Source organism: Cnephaeus nilssonii (genome assembly GCF_951640355.1).
Source record: "Cnephaeus nilssonii genome assembly, chromosome: 19".
In the NCBI taxonomy this organism is placed as follows: domain Eukaryota; kingdom Metazoa; phylum Chordata; class Mammalia; order Chiroptera; family Vespertilionidae; genus Cnephaeus; species Cnephaeus nilssonii.
In genome coordinates this window covers 51,139,209-51,166,802 of record NC_137090.1, presented here as the reverse complement: position 1 = coordinate 51,166,802, position 27,594 = coordinate 51,139,209, and the positions used below count along the sequence as shown (strand labels likewise).

At 57.5% G+C, this 27,594-nt stretch overlaps 1 protein-coding gene across 1 annotated transcript in view; it reads left to right on the top strand.

Annotated features, from left to right (window-relative positions):
• Positions 1-7,193: 7,193 nt before the first annotated feature.
• The window catches only part of MPRIP (myosin phosphatase Rho interacting protein), a gene marked incomplete at its 5' end in the record, with an annotated part of 198,347 nt that continues 177,946 nt past the window's right edge, over positions 7,194-27,594 (top strand). Inside the window, one exon of the mRNA XM_079799122.1 lies at positions 7,194-7,248. Within this exon, the coding sequence (XP_079655248.1) occupies positions 7,194-7,248 (55 nt within the window). The remainder of the gene's footprint in view (positions 7,249-27,594) is intronic.

The window sequence follows — 27,594 nt, the reverse complement described above, 5'->3', positions numbered from 1 at the left end:
TGGTGGCCATTCTGACAGGTGTGAAGTGATACATCATTGTCATTTTAATTTGCATCTCTCTGATGATCAATGACCTTGAGCAATTTTTCATGTCTCTTGGCCATCTGTATGTCCACTTTGAAGAAGTGTCTATTTAGGTCCTTTGCCCATTTTTTAATTGGATTGTTTGTCTTTCTTTTGTTAAGTTGAATGAGTTCCTTATATATTTTGGATATTAACTCTTTATCAGATGGATCATTGCCATATATGTTCTCTCATGCGCCCTGTTCATTTTGTCGATGGTTTCATTTGTTGTGCAGAAGCTTTTTATTTTGATGTAGTCCCACTTGTTTATTTTCTCCTTAGTTTCCTTTGCCCTAGGAGATGTTTCCATAAACCTATTGCTATGAGAGATGTCTGAGATTTTGCTGCCTATGGTTTCTTCTAGGATTTTCATGATTTACTTACTGACTTACATTTAGGTATTTTATCCAATTTTAGTTCATTTCTGTGTGTGGTATAAGTTGGTGGTCCAGTTTCATTTTTGCATGTATCTGTCCAATTTTCCTAACACCATTTATTGAAGAGACTGTCTTGACTCCATTGTATGCTCTTGCCTCCTTTGACAAATATTGAGTGTAATGGTGTGAGTCAATTGCTGGGGTCTCTGTTCTGTTCCATTGATCTATATGCCTGTTCTTGTGCCAGTACCGGCTGTTCTGATTATAGTGGCTTTGTAATATAACTTGATATCTGGTATTGTGATCCCTCCAACTTTGTGCTTCTTTCTCACGATTGCTGCAGCTATTCAGGGTCTTTTTTGGGTTCCATATAAATTTTTGGAGTATTTCTTCTAGATCTGTGAACTATGCTATTAGTATTTTAATTTTAAAAATTTATTTTTAATTTTCTAAAAATATATTTATTGATTGATTTCAGAGAGGAAGGGAGAAGGAGAGAGAGATAGAAACATCAATGATGTGAGAGAATCATTGTTTGGCTGCCTCCTGCACGCCCCATACTGGGGATTGAGCCCGCAACCCAGGCATGTGCCCCTGGCCAGAATCGAACCTGGGACCCTCCAGTTCGCAGGCTGACGCTCTATCCACTGAGCCAATCCAGCTAGGCTATTAGTATTTTAATAGGAATTGCATTGCATCTAGTTAGTATGCTTTGGGTAGTATGGAAATTTTAAATATGTTAATTCTATCAATCCATGAACATATATATTCTTTCACTTGTTTATATCTTCCTCTATCTCCTTTTTAAAGTCCTGTAGTTTTCTGAGTACAAGTCTTTTATCACATTGGTTAAATTATTCCTAAGTATCTTAATTTTTTTGTTGCAATAATAAATGGGATTGTTTGTTTAGTTTCTCTTTCTGGGAATTCATAATTAGTGTATAAAAATTTTCTGGGTTTTGATTTTGTATCTGCTACATGGCCAAATCCATTTATTAATCTAGTAGTGTTTTGGTGGAATCATTAGGGTTTCTATGTACAATATCATGTCATCTGTGAATGAGAGTTTTACTTCCTCCTTCCCAATTTGGATGCCTTTCTTTTCTTCTTCTTGTCTGAACATGGTGGCTAGGATTTCCAGTGCTGTGTTGAATAAGAGTGGTGAAAGCGGACATCCCTGTCTTGTTCTTGTTCCTGTTCTTAGGGGAAACGGTTTCAGTTTTTGACCATTGAATATGATATTGGGGGTAGGTTTGTCATATATGGCCTTTATTATGTTGAGATATGGTCCCTCTATTCTCCCTTTGCTGGGAGTTTTTATCAAAAATGGGTGTTGGATTTTGTCAAATGCTTTTTCTGTGTCTACTGATATGATCATGTGATTTTTGTCTTTCAATCTGCTTATGTGATGTATCACATTTATTGATTTGCAAATATTGTACCAGCCTTGCATCCCTGGAATAAATCCCACTTGGCCATGGTGTATGATGTTTTTAATATATTGCTGGATGTGATGTGCTAATATTTTGTTGAGGATTTTAGCATCTATGTTCATCAGGGATATTGGCCTGTAATTCTCTTTCTTTGTAGTGTCTTGGAATTAGGATAATGCTGGCCTCATAAAAAGAGCTTGGAAGTGTTCCTTCCTCTTGGATTTTCTGAAATAGTCTGAGGAGGATAGGTGTTAGTTCTCCTTTGAATGTTTGGTAAAACTCCCCTGTGAAGCTGCCTGGGCCAGGGCTTTTGTTTGCTGAGAGTTTTTTGATTACTGCTTCTATTTCATTGGTTGTTGTTGGCCTATTCAGGTTTCTGATTCCTCCTCATTCAGTTTTGGGAGATTGTATTTTTCTAGGAATTTGTCCATTTCATCCACATTGTCCAGCTTGTTGGCATATAGTTCCTCGTAGTATTTTCTTACAATCCTCTGTATTTCTGTGGTGTCCGTGGTTATTTCACTGCTTTCGTTTCTGACTTTGTTTATTTGGGTCCTCTCTCTTTGTTTCTTGATGAGTCTGGCTAAAGGTTCATCAATCTTGTTTATCTTTTCAAAGAACCAGCTCTTGGTTTCATTAATCTTTTGTATTGCTTTTTCCTTCTACTTACTCTGAGATTTTCTTATTGTTCTCTTTCAAGTTCTTGAAGTTGTAGGGTTAAATAGTTTATTAATTTTTCTTGTTTTTTGAGGTAGGCCTGTAGTGTTATGGACTTCCCTCTCAGGACTGCTTTTGTTGTGTCCCAGAGATTTAGGTGGTTGTGTGTTCATTTTCATTTGTTTCCAGGAATTTTTTTTATTTCTTCCTTGATCTCATTGGTAGTTCATTCGTTGTTTAACAACATGCTATTAAGTCCCCATGTGTTTGGATGTTTTTGGGTGTTTTTAATGTAGTTGATTTCTAATTTCATTCCATTGTGATCTGAGAAGATGCTTGATATGATTTCAATCTTCTTGAACTTTTAGAGATTTGTTTTGTATACTAACATGTGGTCTATCTTAGTGAAGGACCCCTGTGCACTTGAGAAGAATGTATATTCTGCAGCTTTGGCTGAAATCTATATTATAAAAGCCTAGTGGCCCTAACGCTGTAACAACCAAAGACCGGCATGGGTGGGCAGGGCTGCAAGATTTAGTGTGCTGGGCTTCTAGTATTCTATAAATGTTAATTAAATCCATCTGATCTAGTGTGTCCTTTAGAGTCCCTGGTTCCTTGGTAATTTTTGTCTGGAAGATCTATCCAGTGAAGTCAGAGGGGTGTTAGAGTTCCCTACTATGACTGTATTGTTGCCCATCTCTCCGTTAAAGTCCTCTAGAAGTTTTTTTTTTATATATATATTTAGGTGCTCCTATATTGGGTGCATATATGTTCAGTAGGGTTATATCCTCTTGTTGGATCAATCCCTTTAGTGTTATGTAGTGACCTTTGTTGTCTCTTCTGATGGCCTTCATTTTAAAGTCTATTTTGTCAGATATGAGTATTGCTATCCCAGCTTTTTTGTTGTTGGTTCCATTTGCATGGAAAAATTTTTCCATCCCTTCACTCTCAGCCTGTGTGAGTCTTTTGTTCTGAGGTGGGTCTCTTGTAAATAGCATATAATGGGGCCATGTTTTTTTATCCACTCAGCTACTTTATGCCTTTTGATTGGAGCATTTAATCCATTTACATTTAAGGTTATTACTGATAGGTACTTATTTATTGCCACCATAATTCTGTATGCCTATGTTTTTCTCTCTATATATTTCTTCTTCTCATTACAGCAGACCCTTTTGCATTTCTTGCAGTGCTGGTTTGGTGGTAATAAACTCCTTTAGTCTTTTTTGGTTTTGTCTGGGAAGCTATTTATTTCACCATTAATTAAAAAAATTTTTTTTAATTGATTTCAGAAAGGAAGGGAGAGGGAGAGATATAGAAACATCAATGATGAGAGAAAATCATTGATCAGCTGCGTCCTGCACACTCTTCAATCTGAAGGCTGATGCTCTATCCACTGAGCCAAACTGGCTAGGGCTCACCATCCATTTTTAATGATAGCCTTGCTGGTTATAGTAATTTTGGTTTCAGATCCTTGCTTTTCATTACCTTGAATACTTCATGTTATTCCTTTGGGGCCCATGGAGTTTCTGGTAAGAAATCAGGTGTCAGCCTTATGGGAGCTCCTTTGTAGGTAACAGTTTGCTTTTCTCTTGCTGCCTTTAAGATTCTCTGTCTTTAATTTTTGGCATTTTAATTACGATGTGTCTGGGCCTGGGCCTCTTTGGGTTCTTCTTGCTTGGGACTCTCTGTGCCTCCTGAACTTGTGTTACTTTTTCCTTCACCAGGTTAGGGAAGTTTTCTGCCATTATTTGTTCAAACACGTTCTCTATCCCTTGCTCACTTTCTTCCCCTTCTGCTCCTCCTATTACGTACATATTGTTACATTTCATCTTGTCTCACAGCTCCCTTAACCTGTCTTTCTTTTTTTAAAATTGTTCTTTCTTTGGGTTCTCTGTTTGGGTGATTTTTTTCTACCCTGTCTTTTAATTCACTGATCCAATCCTCAGCTTCCCTTAATCTGCTGTCAAGTCCTTCTAATGTGGTCTCTATTGGTGCTACGTCATTCTTTACTTCTGACTGGTCTTTTTTTGTAATTACAATATCTTTCTCATTCTGTTTTTTTTAAAAATATATTTTATTGAGTTTTTACAGAGAGGAAGAGAGAGGGATAGAGAGTTAGAAACATCGATGAGAGAGAATCATCGATCAGCTGCCTCTTGCACACCCCCTACTAGGGATGTGCCCGCAACCAAGGTACATGCCCCTGACCGGAATCGAACCTGGGACCTTTCAGTCCGCAGGCCGACGCTCTATCCACTGAGCCAAACCGGTTTTGGCCCTTTCTCATTCTGTTGAGCATCTTTGCCATCATTATTCTGAACTCTATATCAGATAAATTTCTTATCTCCATTTCATTTAGCTCTTTTTCTGGAGAATTCTCTTGTTCTTTCATTTTGGGGTTGTTGTTTTGTCTCCCCATTTTGCTGCCTGTTTGGGTTTGTGTCTGTGTACTAGGTGGATCTGCTATGACTCCCAGTCTCTAGTGCAGGACGATGTCAGACACTGTTTCTGACTGACCCTGAGTACCTTGTTTGGGGCTAACAGCAATCCACAGCCTGTGCTTCCCTCTGCTGGGGCTGGGAGGGACCAGATGTGCACCAGCATTTGCTTTTCCTAGCCCCGGGCCCTGAAGGCGATCAGGGAAAGACTCAGAGCCTCCAGAGACCTGCCTCTGCCTGCATTCCCATTGATACTCAGACTTGATTTGCCTCAGGCTATCGACCAGAGGGTGGGGGGAGAGGTCTTCCAACAGGGTTTGGCAACTGCCTTCTCCCCCAGGCAAAAACCGCCGCATAGCAAAGGTCTACAGCTCCGGGGAAAGATTTCCTCCACCCGCGAAGGAATGACTCAGCACAGGAAACCAGGGTGGCTGCCCTCGGAGCTCCAACCCCAGAGCCCCCAACCCAGGCTTCTGCTCACCCAGCTCCAGTCCACTCTGCCCTCCCTTTGTGAGAGCCCAAGGTGAGTGGCTGCACACAAAATTTTGTGTGTTGACCCTTTAAGAGAGTGCCTGCATTTCCAGCCATCTCTTCCTGGCAGATAGAAACCCTGCTGCTGTTCACAGCCAGGTGTTGTGTGGACACCTTTCTCAGTTCTGGTGCTCTGGGCTGGGAGCCCAGCTTAGGGTTTAGAGCCCCAAGTTCTCAGTGGGAACCCCACACAGCTGAGATATCTCTTCAGACCTTCAGCTGCTGTCTGTGGGAGCCCATCCAGCCCTCTGGCATCTCCGCCCCTCCTACCAGTCTCTATGCGGTCTCCACTTTCCATTCTTGGTTATCAGGGTTCTCTCCAGCGAGGCTTCAGTTGATTATTCAGAAGTTTTTCTGTATTTTAGTTGTAATTCCAGTTTGGTCCTGGGAGAGTGTCAATGTAGCTTCCACTTACTCGGCTGCCATTTTGAACCTCTATTATCCATACTTTAAATCTTTTTTTATTCTTCTTCTTAAGCAGTCCCTTTAATATTTCTAATAATACTAGTTTAGTGCTGATGAATTGGGTAGAGTAATCTTTTGTAGGTTTTTGCCTTTTATCACTGAATATTTTTTTTGTCAATCCTTTCTGGCCTGCAAAGTTTCTTTGGAGAAATCAGCTGATAGTCATATAGGAGCTCCTTTGTGCATAACTAATTGCCTTTTCTTGTTACTGTTAAGATTCTTGTCTTTGTCTTTAACTTTTAGCATTTTAATTATGATGATGTGTCTTAGTGTTCATCTTGTTTGGGAATCTGTGTTTCCTGGACATGTATGTCTATTTTGTTCACTAGTTTAGGGACGTTTTAAGTCATTATTTCTTCATACCTTACCTAATAATAGACAAACATGTAAATTGACTGTACCTCCGCTATGCCCACAGCCAATCAGGAGTGAGTATGCAAATTAACCCGACAAAGATGGTGGGTTAATTTGCATATGCAGGTGTGGAGTGGCCCGGGAGGGGCGGGACTCCTGCTATGAGGGGGAGGGGGGATGGTGGAGGGAGCTACAGGAATGGTGCTCTGGCCAGGAGCAAGGACTTGCAGGCTCTCAGGCGGCCGGGAGCGAAGCCAGGGGGAAGGAAGGCCTATTCTTGCACGAATATCGTGGAATGGGCCTCTAGTTGGTTTATAATCCCTTTCCCGCTCTCTCCTTCTGGTATTCCTATGATGCAAATGTTGGTATGCTTGATGTTGTCTCAGAGGTCCCTTAAACTATCCTTATTTTTCAAATTCTTTTTTCTTTTTCCTCTTCCAATTGGGTGTTTTCTGCTACTTTGTCTTTCAGATAGGTGGTTTAGTCCTCTGCTTCATCCAACCTGCTGTTGAGTCTCTAGTGTATTCCACATCCAAGTTACTGTATTCTTCAGTTCTGATTATTTTTTATGGTTTCTATCTCCTTTTTTATGTTCTCTACTTCTTTGTTGAAATTCTCACTGAGGTCATCTTTTCTCCAAGTTCATTGAGCAAGCTCATGAGCAGTGTGTTGAACTCTGTATCTGGTGGGTTGCTTGTCTCCATTTTGTTTAGTTCTTCCTCTGGTGTTTTGTCCTATTCTTTCCTTTGGGATGTGCGTCTTTGTCTCCTCCTTTTGACCAACTCCCTGGGTTTGTTTCTATGTATCAGGTAGATCTGCTACCTCTCTCAGCTTTGACAGAGTGGTCTCATATAGAAGTTGTCCTGTGAGGCGCGATGGTGCAGTCTCCCTGGTCATCCGAGGACATGTTGTTCCAGCTGTGCCCCCTATGTGGGTTGCATTTGCCCTCCTGTTGTCGTTGGGCATTAATTGCTTCTAGTGCATCCGATGGTGAGATTGACCCTCAGGCTGACTGGCTGTGAGAGCTGGTCATGGCCTTAGTGGATGACCTGTTGTGCACTGGCTGACCCCTGGAGCGAGAGTCATTGAGGCAGGGCTCTGATGCCAGCTGAGGTTGCCTTTCAGGTGTGTCAGTGGAGAAACTGATCGGCTAGGGCTCTAATGTGGTCTGATGTAGCCCTTGGGACCCTTGAGTCTGCTTCTTGGAGGGGCTGCTGTGCAGGCCAAGGTCAGCCACCTCTGTTGCCAGACTTGGGGCTGCTTGGTAAGAACTATAAATGATCTGTGGTTGGTTGCCACTTGTGCTGGCTTGGAGGTGCTTGGGCCCTTTGGTGGGCACTATGACGTGAGCTGAGGCCAGCTGCCGCTTGTGCCAGGCTTGTTGACACTTGGTGGGAGCTATGTGACAGGCCAGGACGGGCTGCTGCTTGGGACCGCCCGATGGGATTTACACGGCAAGTTGAGACTGTTTGCTACTTGTGTTGGGCGTGGTGCTGCTTGGCAGGAGCTACAATGCACATCGAGGCTGGCGCTGCTGTGCGGGCTTTGTGGGCCTTTGAGGGAGTCTGCAGCACACGCCTAGGGCAGCCACCACTCTTGCGGGTTTGTGGGCCTTTGAATGAGGCTATGCATGAGCCAAGGCAGGCGCTTATGTAGAGGAGCCGCTGGAAGAGACTAGGGCTGGGCAGGTGGGTTGGGTGGGGCGAGGTCTCCGAGAATCACCAGGGCAGCGTGAATGGTGTTAGCCAGGTTGATAGCACCTGCCCCTGGCCAGATGGGTGTGGGGAGGGCTTATCTAAGGAGCACTGGCACCTGCCAGCGCTTCCAGCCCTGGGAGAGCTGCCTCCAGCCCTCGTGGTAAAGTAAGTCCTTTAATTCCTCCCTGTGTGCCTCTGGGCTTTCCAAGCTGCTGCCCCCGTGCTGCAGCTCAGAGCAGGGGGGCTGTGCGCACATGAGTTTCTGCATGGCCCCTTTAAGAAGGGCCTGGGTCTTGAGCAGCCCTTTGTCCTTGTCTTTCTCCCATGCAATCCAGCCAGAAGTTATAAGGACTCCTCCGGCCGGGAGCCTGGTGTGGGGCTGGAACCTCCTTTTTCCTCAGGGGGAACCTCCAAAGCTGAACGATTTCTCCCAATTCATGATCGCCACGCAGCCTGCAGGACAGGGCCTGTGCCGCTCCGCCCCTCGCCTCCTCCATCTCAGCCTGGCTTCCTTGTACCGGCAGTGACAGGACCTGCTCAGCGCGTCCTGGGTGGCTCTCAGTGACGGCCCTTCGGTAACCTAGCTGTGATTGTGATGGGGCATGGGCGGGGCCATCTCAGGGGGACCTCCTCTGCCATCTCGACCAGGCGTCCATTATTCCTGTGTTCTGTGAGTTACCTTTATCTCTCTCTAGCAAACCCACCCTCCGTTGCACTAATCCTTTGTTAATAGTTCTTTTCAGCACACGTCCCTATTCTAATGAAGGTGTGGTTTCCTTCTCTTGGACACTGATGGCTGCCGAGTGGCGTTGTTCCAGCTCAGTACCTGCCCGCAGACCCTCGTGTCCGCATGCTTGGCCGGTGTCGGTGAACCCAGGGGTGATGAACGGACCTCCATTCGGCACCTCTGTTGTGAGGCTGCGGGAGATTCAGACAGTTATTTCCAACGAGAATGGATACATTGCTGGCATCGACTCAAGTTTAGGAAGATGCGACTGGCAAAACCTGCTGTGATTTTTCTAAGCACAAGCCACGTGGTGGCTCTCACTCCACAGGGTCTGACGGGAAGGTGCCGCCTCAGCTCTCCCCCAGAGGCCTGTCTCTCACCTGGCGGACGTCCACTCCAGCCGAGGGCCTCAGCCAGCTTCGGAGGGGAGGAGCCCTTCGAGGGCGCGGCCAGCCCTGTGCTGTGGTTTCTCATCCACTGACACCAGGAGAGCAGCAAGGCCTGGCTCCCTGGGCTCCGAATTCGATCTGGGCCCTCGTCCAGCCTGTCCTGTCTGACTGGCCAGATATCCCTGAACCAGTCACTTACATCCCTGGACCTCAGTTTCCTCTTCATGGAAATGAGAGAGTCAAAGTTCTGACCAGGTTTGGTGAAAACCGCCCTCCTTGGTCCTCGGTGGTTGTCTGACCGATGAACTTTCTCTGGAAGGCAGTTTGATGATATGAATCAAGACAGGGGTTCTCACCGTAGCAAAGTGCCCAGGAGCCAGTAGGTAGAGCAACAGAGTAGCTCCTTTAATACAAGGACAGTCTGGTCTTATTTTTTAAAATATGTTTTTATTGATTTCATACAGGAAGGGAGAGGGAGAGAGAGAAACATCAATGATGAGAGAATCATGGATCGGCTGCCTCCTGGGGATTGAGCCCCACACTGAGGTTCGAGCCTGCAGCCCTGGCATGTGCCCTGACCAGAATCCAAGTGACCTCCTGGTTCATAGGTCAACACTCAACCACTGAACACACCGGCCAGACTCAGCTCTGATCTTTTTAAAAACTTTGTTGCGATAAAATTTACCTTTTTGCCATTTTAAAGTCTGGAATTCAGTGGCGTTTAGTACACTCACCGTGTTGTGCTACCATCACCACTGTGTCCTTCTGGTGCTGGACACAACGGGTCCGAGGCCACCTGCCCCTGCCGGAGCCAAACTCAGCAGAGGCAGGCTGAATCCTATCTGAGCGTTTATTCCACTACCGCCGGCAGCAGGGGAGCGGCCGTCACCCTGGAAGTCCTGCCGCCCCCGCCCCCTCCCGCCGCCTGTTGGCTGGTTTTATATGGCAAGAGAGAAGATAGCTGTAAGCAGCTAAGGTTACAAACAGATTGCATCAAGTCAAGGTTTAGTTTGGCCTGAGCATTTGCATAAACACAACAGGAATAGTAATCGCTCAAACAGATCATATAGGCTCTATAAATCTGCTTTGCTGGAATTTCACGAGGAATTTCAGATGGAGCTTTGGTCAGCCCCTTGGGGCATAAAAGCTAAGCCACACAGTTGCCGTCTGGCTTTGCCTATAAACAAGCATGTCAAACTCGCGGCCCTCGGGCCACAGTGGCCCACAATGAGTATTTTTGTGGCCCAGCCAATATAACAATATGGAAGAGTTTACTTATGTTTGGAAAACAAAAAGATTAAAAATCAGCAATATTTTCAACAAAAAATTATAAAAACCCTAATTATTTTCAGTTTATTCAGTCCCATAACCAAATTCTGGTTCTCCTTATTTTTATTGCCAGTACTTCTATAAATTCAGATGTTTCCCAGAGTTCTCATAATCCTCATTCAGTTCAAGGGGATCAGCTGAAAATTTATTCTCAGAGACATGTAACTTAAAATAAGTCAGAGTCCTTTCCATGGGTCTTTCAGAAGAGGCAATAACTTTGCAAATGTACATGCATGATAACAAAACAGTGACTGTCTCTAAAGGAAAAAAGAAACTTAAAGTGACACGGTTATAGTTCTGATCATGAGGTAATTGACACAGAATCCTGTCCTTTTGTAAAACACAACATTTCAGAATAATAATTAAGAGTTATAGCAAATGAAAGCATATCAGAATTTATAGACTTCTAGATTTCTAAATAATGTCCAGAATATCTGTTTAATAATATGTATATGTAACTAAAATATAATTATTATTTCTTTATTTATATCTTAAGTATAAAATTTCCCTTCATAAGGAGAAAACAAATCCAGGGCCTATTGGAATTCTAGGTCAAGAAGATTTCTTAAAACTCAAACCTCGGGAAGGTTGTCAAACATATTTGAACAAAAAATATATTATTACTAGCGGCCCAGTGCATGAAATTCATGCACGGGGGGCGGGGTCCCTCAGCCTGGCCTGCACCCTCTCCAATCCGGGACCCCACAGGGATCAGGCCTAAACTGGCAGTCGGACCTCCCTCTCGCAATCTGGGACCGCTGGCTCCTAACCACTTGTCTACCTGTCTGCCTGATTGCTCCTAACTGCCTCTGCTTCCCTGTCTGATCACCCCCTAACTGCCCCCCTGCTGGCCTGGCCACCCCCTAACTGCTCCCCTACTGCCCTGCCACCCCCTAACTCAGAGGTGGGCAACCTTTTGAGCTTGGTGTGTCAAACTTCGCCAAAAAACTGAGCATAACTCGGGTAGTGTGTCACTTTGAGGAAAAAACATTATTTCGCAAATGTTTCATCCTCAGGAGCAGCAAATGTTTCACCCTCGGCATGCGGCCGCCTCAGTGGCCTCATGTCATCAGAATGGCTACGCGTGTCAGTGCTGACATGCGTGTCATAGGTTCGCCATCACTGCCCTAACTGCTCCCCTGCCACTGGGGATCGAGCCCACAACCTGGGCATGTGCCCTTGACCAGAATTGAACCTGGGACCCTTCAGTCTGCAGGTCCATGCTCTATTCACTGAGCCAAACTGGCTAGGGCAACAACTCTATAAGATTTTAAAGCCAATTATTACCCAAGGCATTTTGTTAGCAAATTTTGTGACAGGGATGACATGACCTTGATAACTTTTAGGAGGCTGGGAGGAGGCTGGGAGGAGGCTGGGAGGAGGGGGAGTCCGTTCCCAGGACTGCAGCAATCGGGCCCTCCGGCGGCTTCAGTGGTTCCCTCCCCGCCGCCCCCACAGCCTGCTCTAAGGCACCTCTGCGGGTCCAGCCCTCTGGGAGCAAGACCGGGGCGGGGAGAGGGTAGGAGATTTATTTCCCACGTTTTCTGTCTGAGTAGAATCCTTATGATGTAGCAACATGAAATCTTGCATATAAGAAGAGATCTCATCTCCTTTTAATACAGAAACAAAACAACCTCTAAAGTAAATAAATGAGTCCTCTCCAAAGAAGGGACTGGAACGCTGGCCTCAGGATCTTGTCTCACACCAGCCTGCACAGCCATGCCCTTCGCCAGGTCTGCGGGCAGAGCCCGGCAGCAGAGACAGAGTCCCAGGGCTCATAAACCAGCGAAGAGCAAACCAAGTCCCAAAAGATAAGAGAGCAAGCAAAGCACACATATGACCAAAGTGACCTTACAGACAGACAAGAACCCTCACTGGCTAACATTATAGGCGGCTGATGCCGTGAGAGGGAGAGCAGGAGGGTCCCCGAGATAAAGAACTCCGGCAGCTGCTGGGAACTTCCTGCAACCCCTGCCACGGGTCCCGCCCCCACAGGCAGCTGGGTCCCCCAGACAAGTGGATGTGCCAATCTTTACACAAATTAAACCGAACAACAGAGACACGAAGCATCAATCTACAGAGACACTCCTATGTGCAATATTTACAGGCGCCCACAGCCCACAGAAAGAGCTTCACACCGTGCTCCTTGTCTGTCCTCCCACAGGACCACAGAACGCCCGCATGAAACGCACGCAGCAGAGCAATGTCCCGTGGCCCAGAGGGAACCGGCCTGCGGGCTCGGAGACCAGGCCAGGACCGCTGCAGGCCTCTGGCACCCGGACCGGGTCAGGCTCGCCCAGACGAGGCAGTAATGCCTCCATGTCATACACGTACCAGTTCATGCTTCCCGTGCCTTACAGAGAAGCCCAGACGAGAGCCGCCAATGCTTCTTGTGCCATACAAACACGCTCGGTTCCTCCTCCTGTCATACAAACATGCTGGGTTCCTCCTTGTGTCATACAAACACGCTCGGTTCCTCCTCCTGTCATACAAACACGCTCGGTTCCTCCTCCTGTCATACAAACACGCTCGGTTCCTCCTCCTGTCATACAAACACGCTGGGTTCCTCCTCCTGTCATACAAACACGCTCGGTTCCTCCTAGTGTCATACAAACACGCTCGGTTCCTCCTAGTGTCATACAAACACGCTCGGTTCCTCCTCCTGTCATACAAACACGCTCAGTTCCTCCTCCTGTCATACAAACACGCTCGGTTCCTCATCCTGTCATACAAACACGCTCGGTTCCTCCTCCTGTCATACAAACACGCTCGGTTCCTCCTCCTGTCATACAAACACGCTGGGTTCCTCCTCCTGTCATACAAACACGCTCGGTTCCTCCTAGTGTCATACAAACACGCTCGGTTCCTCCTCCTGTCATACAAACACGCTCGGTTCCTCCTCGTGTCATACAAACACGCTCGGTTCCTCCTCCTGTCATACAAACACGCTCGGTTCCTCCTCCTGTCATACAAACACGCTCGGTTCCTCCTAGTGTCATACAAACACGCTCGGTTCCTCCTCCTGTCATACAAACACGCTCGGTTCCTCCTCGTGTCATACAAACACGCTCGGTTCCTCCTCCTGTCATACAAACACGCTCGGTTCCTCCTCGTGTCATACAAACACGGTCGGTTCCTCCTCCTGTCATACAAACACGCTCGGTTCCTCCTCCTGTCATACAAACACGCTCGGTTCCTCCTCCTGTCATACAAACACGGTCGGTTCCTCCTCCTGTCATACAAACACGCTCGGTTCCTCCTCCTGTCATACAAACACGCTCGGTTCCTCCTCCTGTCATACAAACACGCTCGGTTCCTCCTCCTGTCATACAAACACGCTCGGTTCCTCCTCCTGTCATACAAACACGCTCGGTTCCTCCTCCTGTCATACAAACACGCTCGGTTCCTCCTCCTGTCATACAAACACGCTCGGTTCCTCCTCCTGTCATACAAACACGCTCGGTTCCTCCTCCTGTCATACAAACACGCTCGGTTCCTCCTCCTGTCATACAAACACGCTGGGTTCCTCCTCCTGTCATACAAACACGCTCGGTTCCTCCTCCTGTCATACAAACACGCTCGGTTCCTCCTAGTGTCATACAAACACGCTCGGTTCCTCCTCCTGTCATACAAACACGCTCAGTTCCTCCTCCTGTCATACAAACACGCTCGGTTCCTCCTCCTGTCATACAAACACGCTCGGTTCCTCCTCCTGTCATACAAACATGCTCGGTTCCTCCTCCTGTCATACAAACACGCTCGGTTCCTCCTCCTGTCATACAAACACGCTGGGTTCCTCCTCCTGTCATACAAACACGCTCGGTTCCTCCTCCTGTCATACAAACACGCTGGGTTCCTCCTCCTGTCATACAAACACACTCGGTTCCTCCTCCTGTCATACAAACACGCTCGGTTCCTCCTAGTGTCATACAAACACGCTCGGTTCCTCCTCCTGTCATACAAACACGCTCAGTTCCTCCTCCTGTCATACAAACACGCTCGGTTCCTCCTCCTGTCATACAAACACGCTCGGTTCCTCCTCCTGTCATACAAACATGCTCGGTTCCTCCTCCTGTCATACAAACACGCTCGGTTCCTCCTCCTGTCATACAAACACGCTCGGTTCCTCCTAGTGTCATACAAACACGCTCGGTTCCTCCTCGTGTCATACAAACACGCTCGGTTCCTCCTCGTGTCATACAAACACGCTCAGTTCCTCCTCGTGTCATACAAACACGCTCAGTTCCTCCTCCTGTCATACAAACACGCTCGGTTCCTCCTCCTGTCATACAAACACGCTGGGTTCCTCCTCCTGTCATACAAACACGCTCGGTTCCTCCTCGTGTCATACAAACACGCTCGGTTCAGCTTAGGTGGTGACGGGGTTGCTGAGCTGAGCGTGGACGCCGCAGGGAAGTTCTGGCCGCGCTGCAGGTGAAGGGTCCTAGTTCCCGCCCGGGCGCCCTCAGTGCCGGCACTGGCGGGGTCTGCGGCACTGACCCGGGAAGAGAGCCCGCGTGGGTCCCGGCAGAGTTGCTCCTTTGATACTGGACACTGACGGGTCTGAGGCCGCCTGTCACTGCTGGAGCCAAACTCAGGGACAGGGCTGGACCCCTCGGAGCGGTTCCCCCAATCCTGCCGCAGCCTGGGGAGCAGGCGGTCTCCCTGGGAGTCCTGCTCGGACCCCCACAGCTGGTCACACACACGAGGGGGAGACAGCCACGTGCAGCTGCGAGTGTAACGGGGAGAGGGGAGGAGGGTCTGCGGTCGGCCTTCGGGGCTCAGAGTCCCCTCAGGGGGCTCATCTGTGATGTGACACAGCTCAGCGCGCCGGGCGGAGAATGGCAGCGGCCCTGAGAGCCGCTCCGGAGGGGTCAGGGTCCGCACAGCCCCGAGTCCAAGCGTGCCTGCCCTTGGTCTGTTCAACATGCATTTCCTTCCCGAGTCCTGGGCCCCGCGAGGCCTCCCCTCCGGGCCAGCCTTCCCCGCCAGGCCCCGGTCTGTGGGAAGCTCCTGACCTGTAGTGAGTGAGGTGCGCACTCACTGAAGACCTGGCTCTCCTCTATGTGACCTTCTCCCTGTCGTTTCCAGAACATTCCCATCCCCTCAGAAGGAGGCCCTGTACCCATTCGGCAGTCACTCCCCGGCCCTCTCCCCCAGCCCAGCAGCCACTGGTCTGCTTCCGCCTCCGCCCCCTGTTCTGGGCCTTCGTTAATAAAAGCGGAGCCAGGCCGTGGGCTCCCGCGGCTCCCCGCACCCTGCTGTCCGGCTCACCCGGCTGCAGCACATCAGCACCGCGCGGCTCCCGACGGAACGCACCTCGGCGCACACGAACCGCCTCTTTCTTCTGCTCGCCCGCCCATGGCATCCGGCTGCTGCCGCCTCCTGGCCACCGGGCTCACCCCGCTGTGAGCACCTGCGTAAAGGGTTTGCTTCATTCGGGGTGTCTTCCTAGCAGAGCAGCTGTGGGTGGTATGGCAGCTCCGTGCTTACCTTTTGGGGAACTCCCCAACTGCTTTCACAGAGGCCGCACCATCTGTCATTCCCACCCCCAATGGAAGAGGGTTCCAGTTTCCCCACATCTTTGCCAACACTCACCTTACTTTTTTTAAGCTAAAATTATTATTTTTTTAATTTTATTGCTTTCAGAGAGGAAGGAAGAGGGAGAGATAGAAACATCACTGATGAGAGAGAACCATTGATCGGTTGCCTCCTGCAACCCGGGCATGTGCCCTTGACCAGAATCAAGCCAGGGACCCTTCAGTCGACAGGCTGACGCTCTATCCACTGAGCCACACCGGCCAGGGCACTCATTTTACTTTTAAAAATATCACAGTCACCCTAGCACGTGTGAAGTGGCATCTCCCACAGCTGGCTGGCATGGCTCTGGTGGCGTCACACATTTTTTCATGCGCTGCTGGCCATGTGCATGTCTGCTTTGGACAGTGGCTATTCAAGTCCTTTGCCCATGTTAAAACTGGGTCATTTGCCCTTTCTGTTGTTGAGTTATGAGTTCTTTAAGTATTCCGGACACTGGGCCTTCGTTGCTGTGTGCTTTGCAAATGTTTCCTCCCATTCTGTGGGTTGCCTCTCTGTTGACGGCGCCTTCGGTGCATACGCGGTGTTAGGTGTATGCAGCCCAGCTTACCTGTTTTTGTCTTTTGTTGCCTGTGCTTTTGGCGTCATTCCCAATAACCTTCACCAAATCCAATGTACGAAGCTTCCCCCCTGGTCTTCTTCTAAGAGTTTAATGGTTTTTACTGTATATTGAGGTTTTTGATCCGTGTTTAGTTCATCTTCAACATGCATGTGAGGGCAGGGCCCACTTTATCCTTTCCTGTGGCTGTTAGCTGTCCCAGCACCATCTGTTGAAGAGTCTATTCCTTCCACATTGAATGATCTTGGCATCCCTGTCAAATATAAAATGACCGTATGATTATGGATTTACTGATGGGCTCTCAATCCATTTCATTAACGTACTAGACGTGCCGGGTGCACGAATCCATGCACAGTGGGGTCCCTCGGCCTGGCCGGAGGAGTGGGCCGACGGGGGCCACGGAGGTTCTGATCAGGCCATGGGGTGGGGTGCTGGCTGGCCGAGGGGAGGGACGCAGGAGTTTGGCCGGCTGCGGGAGGTTGGCTGTGGGAGCGCACTGACCAGAAGGGGGCAGCTTCTGTGTTGAGTGTCTGCTGGTCAGTACGCGTCATAGCGACCAGTCAACCGGTCATCAGTCGCTTAGGCTTTTATATACAGGCAGTCCTCAGGTCACGTCGGAGATCCGTCCCTACAGTGAGACATAACTCGATTTTCGCTGTAAGTTGGAACTCATCTACATAAGCACCTACGTCACTCACATGGAGCACAAACACAGCAGTCATGAAGTGAAACAGTAAAAAAAAATTTAAGAGAAAGATAATTCCCGACCTTTACTTGTGGTAAATAAATAATAAAAAACATAAAGCACATATGTACATACGTCGAAATGACAGAACTTTTTTAAAAATAAATACTGTAATGGGAGATGGCGACGTAACCACGAAACGACGTGACCCGAGGCCTGCCCGTGTAGATATGTGTACCACGTGCCAGCACCACACTGAGCTGACTGTGCTCTGTGGTTAGTTTGAAAGCAGGAGATGTGAGTCCTCCAACTTTTCTTTTCCAACATTATTTTGATATTCATGATCTCTTACAATTCCATATGAATTATAGGATCAGCTTTTTCATATCTACAAAAAATTGGGATTTTTGTAGGGTAGTATTATCAATATCAAGCTTTTCAATGCATAATTTCTTTAATTTCAAATGTTGTCTAGTTTTCAGCATACAAGTCTTTCACCTCCTTGGATTGTTCATTGCTAGGGAATAGAAATAAAAATGATTTTTTCGTGTTGATCCTGTACCTGGAAACTTTGCTCAATTTGCTTAATAGAAGGAATAGTAGTCCCATGGATTCTCTGAATTATCTGTAAGATCATGCCATCTTGTAAGTAGAGGTAGTTTTATTTCTTCCTTTCCAATTTGGGTGACTTTTGTTTCTTTTCTTTGCCTAAATGCTCCGCAGTGTGTTGAATAAAAGTCGTGAAACGGGCATCTTTGCTGTGTTTCTGTCTGAGGGGGAGCTCTCAGACGGTCACCACTGAGTGTGATGTTACCCATGAGCTTTCACAAATGCCCTTGTCGCCGAAACCGGTTTGGCTCAGTGGATAGAGCATCAGCCTGCGGACTCCAGGGTCCCAGGTTCGATTCCGGTCAAGGGCATGTACCCTGGTTGCGGGCACATCCCCAGTAGGGGTTGTGCAAGAGGCAGCTGGTCGATGTTTCTCTCTCATCGATGTTTCTAACTCTCTATCCCTCTCTCTTCCTCTCTGTAAAAAATCAATAAAATATATTTTTTAAAAAAAATGCCCTTGTCACATGGAGGAAGTTTCCTCTGTTCCCAGTTTGGTGAGCATTTTATCATAAAGGGTGTTTTTTGTCCAATACCTTTTCTGCATCAATTGAAATGATTGTGTAGTTTTTACCCTTCTTCCCGTTGGTGTCATATATGTTACGTTGGCTGGGCAGTTCTGATTGTCTAAGATCAGCTGGAGATCTGAATTCTAATAAGAAATCCTCTTACTTTTAATAGTTGACATGCATTTAAAAAATAGAGAACCAAATGGGCTTGGGGCACTCATCTGAAATCGCTGATCAAGAAACTTAAAAAGTCCTTCTTCCTGTTGACTTGAACTCCACTTCTAGGGGTCCACGCAGAAGAAATCACCAAACTGTGTCCAGGTGGCGCCTGTGCGAGGGCGTCTCCCTACAGCCCACCCTGGACAGTGCGGACCCCCCGGGCAGGGCGCGCAGACCCCCCCCCCCCCCCCCCCCCCCGTGGCAGGTGCTGGCAGCCACTCGGGTGTTTCAGTGAAGACTGGAGGTCGTCCTCATGTGGGGGACACAACATCAACCACTGTCATTTAATGTCGTTGCACTTGTCACTATAAACACAGCCCTGCCTTTTCTTTTCCTGCAACAAGAAGCAGAGGGTCCTGGCCACCCTGCGGCGGTCACGCTGGCCCCACGGTCGGCCGCTCCCTGCCCACCTCCCACTCCCCCTCTCCTTCCCAAATCGGGCAGAATGTGTGGATGTGGCTTTTTCCTTTTGGCACTTTCCACATTTGACTCACACGTGAAAACATTTTAATCACAGAAGCACATTTCCACGTTCTCCTTTCCTTTCTGTGCTTACCGGGTCCACACTCCGGGCCCTGCCCGTCACCTGTGGGAAGTGCTCTGGGCGGAAACTCACGCCCTGCCCAGACCATGCCCGTCTTTACCGCGCCCTGACCACGGCTTCCCCTGCATGACACGGCCTGGCCGTGTGCTCGGTGCTGACCCGCTAGCAGCCTGGAAGAAGCATTTCTCGAGATGCAGCGTGGGAGGCGGGCGCTTCGCCAAGAGACCGACCACCCTCCTCTGGCTGCTCCTGTGAAACCGGAATCCGCCGGCGATGACCGGCCTCGATGCGGGGAGGCCTGGGGCTGCGGTGCGAGCCCTGACGCCTGGCCCCTCGACACCTCCGAGCCGGGCCGAGGCCCAGGCCGGCTGGGGCCGAGAGGCAGAGGAGGGGACAGCTGCACCGCCCGTGTGTCCCGTCCACGTCGCTGCAAGGCGGCCTGGCCGGTGGCCGCGGGCCCGCTGGGCGCGGAGGGCAGGAGGTGACCCAGGGCCCAGGGAGAGCCGCTGCAGGAGGTGACCCAGGGCCCAGGGAGAGCCGCTGCAGGAGGTGACCCAGGGCCCAGGGAGAGCCGCTGCAGGAGGCAGGCTTTGAGCTGGGCCTCTGCTGGGCTTCAGAGGGAGCCCCCAATCCAGGTCCTCCGGGTCTGTGAGTGGGACCCCGTTGGGAAATAAGATGTCATCAGGCTAAGATGGGGTCTCACTGGGTTAGGATGGGCCCTGAGGCAGTGATGGAGGCCTGAAAGGGGAGTGGACAAGGCCGAGAGAGAGAGAGGGTCAGGGCGGGAGGGGGGCAGAGGCGGAGGAGGAGGGGGCGGAGGCGGAGGCGGAGGGGGCAGAGGCGGAGGAGGAGGGGGCGGAGGGGGAGGGGGCGGAGGCGGAGGCGGAGGGGGCGGAGGCGGAGAGGGCGGAGGCGGAGGCGGAGGCGGAGGGGGCAGAGGCGGAGGAGGAGGGGGCGGAGGGGGAGGGGGCGGAGGCGGAGGCGGAGGGGGCGGAGGCGGAGGGGGCGGAGGAGGAGGGGGCAGAGGCGGAGGAGGAGGGGGCAGAGGTGGAGGGGGAGGGGGCGGAGGCGGAGGGGGCAGAGGCGGAGGAGGAGGGGGCGGAGGCGGAGGAGGAGGGGGCGGAGGCGGAGGAGGAGGGGGCGGGGGGGGAGGAGGAGGGGCGGAGGCGGAGGAGGAGGGGGCGGAGGCGGAGGAGGAGGGGGGGGCTGGGGGCGGAGGCGGAGGCGGAGGGGGCGGGAGGCGGAGGGGGAGGGGGCGGAGGCGGAGGGGGCAGAGGCGGAGGAGGAGGGGGCAGAGGCGGAGGAGGAGGGGCGGAGGCGGAGGGGGAGGGGGCGGAGGCGGAGGGGCAGAGGCGGAGGAGGAGGGGGCGGAGGCGGAGGAGGAGGGGGCGGAGGCGGAGGAGGAGGGGGCGGAGGCGGGGGAGGAGGGGGCGGGGGGGAGGAGGAGGAGGCGGAGGCGGAGGAGGAGGGGGCGGAGGAGGAGGGGGCGGAGGCGGAGGAGGAGGGGGCGGAGGCGGAGGAGGAGGGGGCGGGAGGCGGGGGAGGAGGGGGCGGGGGGGGAGGAGGAGGAGGCGGAGGCGGAGGAGGAGGGGGCGGAGGAGGAGGGGGCGGAGGCGGAGGAGGAAGGGGGCGGGGGCGGAGGCGGAGGCGGAGGGGGCGGAGGCGGAGGGGGAGGGGGGCGGAGGCGGAGGGGGCAGAGGCGGAGGAGGAGGGGGCAGAGGCGGAGGGGGAGGGGGCGGAGGAGGAGGGGGCAGAGGCGGAGGAGGAGGGGGCGGAGGCGGAGGAGGAGGGGGCGGAGGCGGAGGAGGAGGGGGCGGAGGCGGAGGGGGAGGGGGCAGAGGCGGAGGAGGAGGGGGCGGAGGCGGAGGCGGAGGGGGCGGAGGCGGAGGCGGAGGGGGCGGAGGCGGAGGAGGAGGGGGCGGAGGCGGAGGAGGAGGGGGCGGAGGCGGAGGGGGAGGGGGCAGAGGCGGAGGAGGAGGGGGCGGAGGCGGAGGGGGAGGGGGCAGAGGCGGAGGAGGAGGGGGCGGAGGCGGAGGCGGAGGGGGCGGAGGCGGAGGCGGAGGGGGCGGAGGCGGAGGAGGAGGGGGCGGAGGCGGAGGAGGAGGGGGCGGAGGCGGAGGGGGAGGGGGCAGAGGCGGAGGAGGAGGGGGCGGAGGCGGAGGGGGCAGAGGCGGAGGAGGAGGGGGCAGAGGCGGAGGAGGAGGGGGCTGAGGCGGAGGGGGAGGGGGCGGAGGCGGAGGGGGCAGAGGCGGAGGAGGAGGGGGCGGAGGCGGAGGAGGAGGGGGCGGAGGCGGAGGCGGAGGGGGCGGAGGCGGAGGCGGAGGGGGCGGAGGCGGAGGAGGAGGGGGCGGAGGCGGAGGGGGCAGAGGCGGAGGCGGAGGGGGCAGAGGCGGAGGCGGAGGCGGAGGGGGGCAGAGGCGGAGGAGGAGGGGGCGGAGGCGGAGGAGGAGGGGGCGGAGGCGGAGGAGGAGGGGCGGAGGCGGAGGGGGCAGAGGCGGAGGCGGAGGGGGCAGAGGCGGAGGCGGAGGCGGAGGGGGCGGAGGCGGAGGAGGAGGGGGCGGAGGCGGAGGAGGAGGGGGGCGGAGGCGGAGGAGGAGGGGGCAGAGGCGGAGGGGGAGGGGGCGGAGGCGGAGGGGGCAGAGGCGGAGGAGGAGGGGGCAGAGGCGGAGGGGGAGGGGGCGGAGGCGGAGGCGGAGGGGGCGGAGGCGGAGGAGGAGGGGGCAGAGGCGGAGGAGGAGGGGGCAGAGGCGGAGGAGGAGGGGGCAGAGGTGGAGGAGGAGGGGGCAGAGGCGGAGGGGGAGGGGGCGGAGGCGGAGGGGGGGGAGGAGGAGGAGGAGGGGGCGGAGGCTAGGGGGCAGAGGCGGAGGAGGAGGAGGGGGCGGAGGAGGAGGGGGCGGAGGAGGAGGGGGCAGTGGCGGAGGAGGAGGGGGCGGAGGCGGAGGAGGAGGGGGCGGAGGCGGAGGAGGAGGGGGCGGAGGAGGAGGAGGGGGCGGAGGAGGAGGGGGCGGAGGCGGAGGAGGAGGGGGCGGAGGCGGAGGAGGAGGGGGCGGAGGCGGAGGAGGAGGGGGCGGAGGCGGAGGGGGCAGAGGCGGAGGAGGAGGAGGAGGAGGGGGCAGAGGCGGAGGAGGAGGAGGGGGCGGAGGAGGAGGGGGCAGAGGCGGAGGAGGAGGGGGCGGAGGCGGAGGGGGCGGAGGCGGAGGGGGCAGAGGCGGAGGGGGCAGAGGCGGAGGAGGAGGAGGAGGAGGGGGCAGAGGCGGAGGAGGAGGGGGCGGAGGCGGAGGAGGAGGGGGCAGAGGCGGAGGAGGAGGGGGCAGAGGTGGAGGAGGAGGGGGCAGAGGCGGAGGGGGAGGGGGCGGAGGCGGAGGAGGAGGGGGCGGAGGCGGAGGGGGCAGAGGCGGAGGAGGAGGGGGCAGAGGTGGAGGGGGAGGGGGCGGAGGCGGAGGAGGAGGGGGCGGAGGCGGAGGAGGAGGGGGCGGAGGCGGAGGAGGAGGGGGCGGAGGCGGAGGAGGAGGGGGAGGGGGCGGAGGAGGCAGAGGCGGAGGAGGAGGGGGCAGAGGCGGAGGGGGAGGGGGCAGAGGCGGAGGGGGAGGGGGCAGGGGCGGAGGAGGCAGAGGCGGAGGAGGAGGGGGCGGAGGCGGAGGAGGAGGGGGCGGAGGCGGAGGAGGAGGGGGCGGGGGCGGAGGAGGCGGAGGCGGAGGAGGAGGGGGCAGAGGCGGAGGAGGAGGGGGCGGAGGCGGAGGGGGAGGGGGCGGAGGCGGAGGAGGAGGGGGCGGAGGCGGAGGGGGAGGGGGCGGAGGGGGAGGGGGCAGAGGCGGAGGAGGAGGGGGGCGGAGGCGGAGGAGGAGGGGGCGGAGGCGGAGGAGGAGGGGGGCGGAGGCGGAGGAGGAGGGGGCGGAGGCGGAGGGGGCAGAGGCGGAGGAGGAGGGGGCAGAGGCGGAGGAGGAGGGGGCGGAGGCGGAGGAGGAGGGGGGCGGAGGCGGAGGAGGAGGGGGCGGAGGCGGAGGAGGAGGGGGCGGAGGCGGAGGAGGAGGGGGCGGGGGCGGAGGAGGCAGAGGCGGAGGAGGAGGGGGCAGAGGCGGAGGAGGAGGGGGCAGAGGCGGAGGGGGAGGGGGCGGAGGCGGAGGGGGCAGGGGCGGAGGAGGAGGGGGCGGAGGCGGAGGAGGAGGGGGCGGAGGCGGAGGAGGAGGGGGCGGGGGGGGAGGAGGAGGGGGCGGAGGCGGAGGAGGAGGGGGCGGGGGCGGAGGCGGAGGCGGAGGGGGCGGAGGCGGAGGGGGAGGGGGCGGAGGCGGAGGGGGCAGAGGCGGAGGAGGAGGGGGCGGAGGCGGAGGAGGAGGGGGCGGAGGCGGAGGGGGCAGAGGCGGAGGCGGAGGGGGCAGAGGCGGAGGCGGAGGGGGCAGAGGCGGAGGCGGAGGCGGAGGGGGCAGAGGCGGAGGAGGAGGGGGCGGAGGCGGAGGAGGAGGGGGCGGAGGCGGAGGAGGAGGGGCGGAGGCGGAGGGGGCAGAGGCGGAGGCGGAGGGGGCAGAGGCGGAGGCGGAGGCGGAGGGGGCGGAGGCGGAGGAGGAGGGGGCGGAGGCGGAGGAGGAGGGGGCGGAGGCGGAGGAGGAGGGGGCAGAGGCGGAGGGGGAGGGGGCGGAGGCGGAGGGGGCAGAGGCGGAGGGGGAGGGGGCAGAGGCGGAGGGGGAGGGGGCGGAGGCGGAGGCGGAGGGGGCGGAGGCGGAGGAGGAGGGGGCAGAGGCGGAGGAGGAGGGGGCAGAGGCGGAGGAGGAGGGGGCAGAGGTGGAGGAGGAGGGGGCAGAGGCGGAGGGGGAGGGGGCGGAGGCGGAGGGGGCGGAGGCGGAGGAGGAGGGGGCGGAGGCTAGGGGGCAGAGGCGGAGGAGGAGGAGGGGGCGGAGGAGGAGGGGGCGGAGGAGGAGGGGGCAGTGGCGGAGGAGGAGGGGGCGGAGGCGGAGGAGGAGGGGGCGGAGGCGGAGGAGGAGGGGGCGGAGGAGGAGGAGGGGGCGGAGGAGGAGGGGGCGGAGGCGGAGGAGGAGGGGGCGGAGGCGGAGGAGGAGGGGGGCGGAGGCGGAGGAGGAGGGGGCGGAGGCGGAGGGGGCGGAGGCGGAGGGGGCAGAGGCGGAGGGGGCAGAGGCGGAGGAGGAGGAGGAGGAGGGGGCAGAGGCGGAGGAGGAGGGGGCCGAGGCGGAGGAGGAGGGGGCAGAGGCGGAGGAGGAGGGGGCAGAGGCGGAGGAGGAGGGGGCGGAGGCGGAGGAGGAGGGGGCGGAGGCGGAGGGGGCAGAGGCGGAGGAGGAGGGGGCAGAGGCGGAGGCGGAGGAGGAGGGGGCAGAGGCGGAGGAGGAGGGGGCGGAGGCGGAGGCGGAGGGGGCGGAGGCGGAGGAGGAGGGGGCGGAGGCGGAGGAGGAGGGGGCGGAGGCGGAGGAGGAGGGGGCGGAGGCGGAGGGGGCGGAGGCGGAGGCGGAGGGGGCGGAGGCGGAGGAGGAGGGGGCGGAGGCGGAGGAGGAGGGGGCGGAGGCGGAGGGGGGGGCAGAGGCGGAGGAGGGGGGGGGCAGAGGCGGAGGCGGAGGGGGCGGAGGCGGAGGAGGAGGGGGCGGAGGCGGAGGAGGAGGGGGCGGGGGCGGAGGAGGAGGGGGCGGGGGCGGAGGAGGAGGGGGCGGAGGCGGAGGAGGAGGGGGCGGAGGCGGAGGCGGAGGGGGCGGAGGCGGAGGAGGAGGGGGCGGAGGCGGAGGGGGGGGGCAGAGGCGGAGGAGGAGGGGGCGGAGGCGGAGGCGGAGGGGGCGGAGGCGGAGGAGGAGGGGGCGGAGGCGGAGGCGGAGGGGGCGGAGGCGGAGGAGGAGGGGGCGGAGGCGGAGGAGGAGGGGGCGGAGGCGGAGGGGGCGGAGGCGGAGGAGGAGGGGGCGGAGGCGGAGGGGGGGGCAGAGGCGGAGGAGGGGGGGCAGAGGCGGAGGCGGAGGGGGCGGAGGCGGAGGAGGAGGTGGCGGAGGCGGAGGAGGAGGGGGCGGAGGCGGAGGAGGAGGGGGCAGAGGCGGAGGAGGAGGGGGCGGAGGCGGAGGAGGAGGGGGCAGAGGCGGAGGGGGCGGAGGCGGGGGCAGAGGCGGAGGCGGAGGCGGAGGAGGAGGGGGCGGAGGCGGAGGAGGAGGGGGCAGAGGCGGAGGCGGAGGAGGAGGGGGCGGAGGCGGAGGCGGAGGAGGCGGAGGCGGAGGCGGAGGAGGAGGGGGCGGAGGCGGAGGAGGAGGGGGCAGAGGCGGAGGCGGAGGCGGAGGAGGAGGGGGCGGAGGCGGAGGAGGAGGGGGCAGAGGCGGAGGGGGCAGAGGCGGAGGAGGAGGAGGGGGCAGAAGGGGAGGCCGGAGGGGGCGGAGGCGGAGGAGGAGGGGGCGGAGGCGGAGGAGGAGGGGGCGGAGGCGGAGGAGGAGGGGGCAGAGGCGGAGGGGGCAGAGGCGGAGGAGGAGGAGGGGGCAGAGGCGGAGGAGGAGGGGGCGGAGGCGGAGGAGGAGGGGGCGGAGGCGGAGGCGGAGGGGGCAGAGGCGGAGGAGGAGGGGGCGGAGGCGGGGGCGGAGGGGGCAGAGGCGGAGGAGGAGGGGGCGGAGGCGGAGGAGGAGGGGGCGGAGGCGGAGAGGGAGGGGGCGGAGGCGGAGGAGGAGGGGGCGGAGGCGGAGGAGGAGGGGGCGGAGGCGGAGGGGGCAGAGGCGGAGGAGGAGGAGGAGGAGGAGGAGGAGGAGGAGGAGGGGGCAGAGGCGGAGGAGGGGGCAGAGGCGGAGGAGGAGGGGGCAGAGGCGGAGGCGGAGGAGGAGGGGGCAGAGGCGGAGGAGGGGGCAGAGGCGGAGGAGGGGGGGGCAGAGGCGGAGGCGGAGGGGGCGGAGGCGGAGGAGGAGGGGGCGGAGGCGGAGGCGGAGGGGGCAGAGGCGGAGGAGGAGGGGGCGGAGGCGGAGGCGGAGGGGGCAGAGGCGGAGGAGGAGGGGGCGGAGGCGGAGGAGGAGGGGGCGGAGGCGGAGAGGGAGGGGGCGGAGGCGGAGGAGGAGGGGGCGGAGGCGGAGGAGGAGGGGGCGGAGGCGGAGGGGGCAGAGGCGGAGGAGGAGGAGGAGGAGGAGGAGGAGGGGGCAGAGGCGGAGGAGGGGGCAGAGGCGGAGGAGGGGGGGGCAGAGGCGGAGGCGGAGGGGGCGGAGGCGGAGGCGGAGGGGGCGGAGGCGGAGGGGGAGGGGGCGGAGGGGGAGGGGGAGGGGGCGGAGGCGGAGGGGACGGAGTCGGAGGAGGAGGGGGCGGAGGCGGAGGGGGCAGAGGCGTAGGAGGAGGAGGGAGGAGGAGGGGGCGGAGGCGGAGGGGGCGGAGGCGGAGGAGGAGGAGGGGGCAGAGGCGGAGGAGGGGGGGCTGAGGCGGAGGCGGAGGGGGGCGGAGGCGGAGGAGGAGGGGGCGGAGGCGGAGGAGGAGGGGGCGGAGGCGGAGGAGGAGGGGGCGGAGGCGGAGGAGGAGGGGGCGGAGGCGGAGGGGGGGGCAGAGGCGGAGGAGGAGGGGGCGGAGGCGGAGGCGGAGGGGGCGGAGGCGGAGGAGGAGGGGGCGGAGGCGGAGGCGGAGGGGGCGGAGGCGGAGGAGGAGGGGGCAGAGGCGGAGGGGGGGGCAGAGGCGGAGGTGGAGGGGGCAGAGGCGGAGGAGGGGGGGGGCAGAGGCGGAGGTGGAGGGGGCAGAGGCGGAGGAGGGGGGGCAGAGGCGGAGGAGGGGGGGGCAGAGGCGGAGGTGGAGGGGGCAGAGGCGGAGGAGGGGGGGCAGAGGCGGAGGCGGAGGGGGGGGCAGAGGCGGAGGAGGGGGCAGAGGCGGAGGAGGGGGGGGCAGAGGCGGAGGCGGAGGGGGGGGCAGAGGCGGAGGGGGGGGGCAGAGGCGGAGGAGGCGGAGGCGGAGGAGGGGGGGGCAGAGGCGGAGGAGGGGGGGGCAGAGGCGGAGGCGGAGGGGGGGGCAGAGGCGGAGGGGGGGGCAGAGGCGGAGGGGGGGGCAGAGGCGGAGGCGGAGGGGGGGGCAGAGGCGGAGGAGGGGGCAGAGGCGGAGGAGGCGGAGGCGGAGGAGGGGGGGGCAGAGGCGGAGGCGGAGGGGGGGGCGGAGGCGGAGGAGGAGGGGGCAGAGGCGGAGGAGGGGGGGGCAGAGGCGGAGGCGGAGGGGGGGGCAGAGGCGGAGGGGGGGGGCAGAGGCGGAGGAGGCGGAGGCGGAGGAGGGGGGGGCAGAGGCGGAGGAGGGGGGGGCAGAGGCGGAGGCGGAGGGGGGGGGCAGAGGCGGAGGGGGGGGCAGAGGCGGAGGGGGGGGCAGAGGCGGAGGCGGAGGGGGGGGCAGAGGCGGAGGAGGCGGAGGCGGAGGAGGGGGGGGCAGAGGCGGAGGAGGGGGGGGCAGAGGCGGAGGCGGAGGGGGGGGCAGAGGCGGAGGGGGGGGGCAGAGGC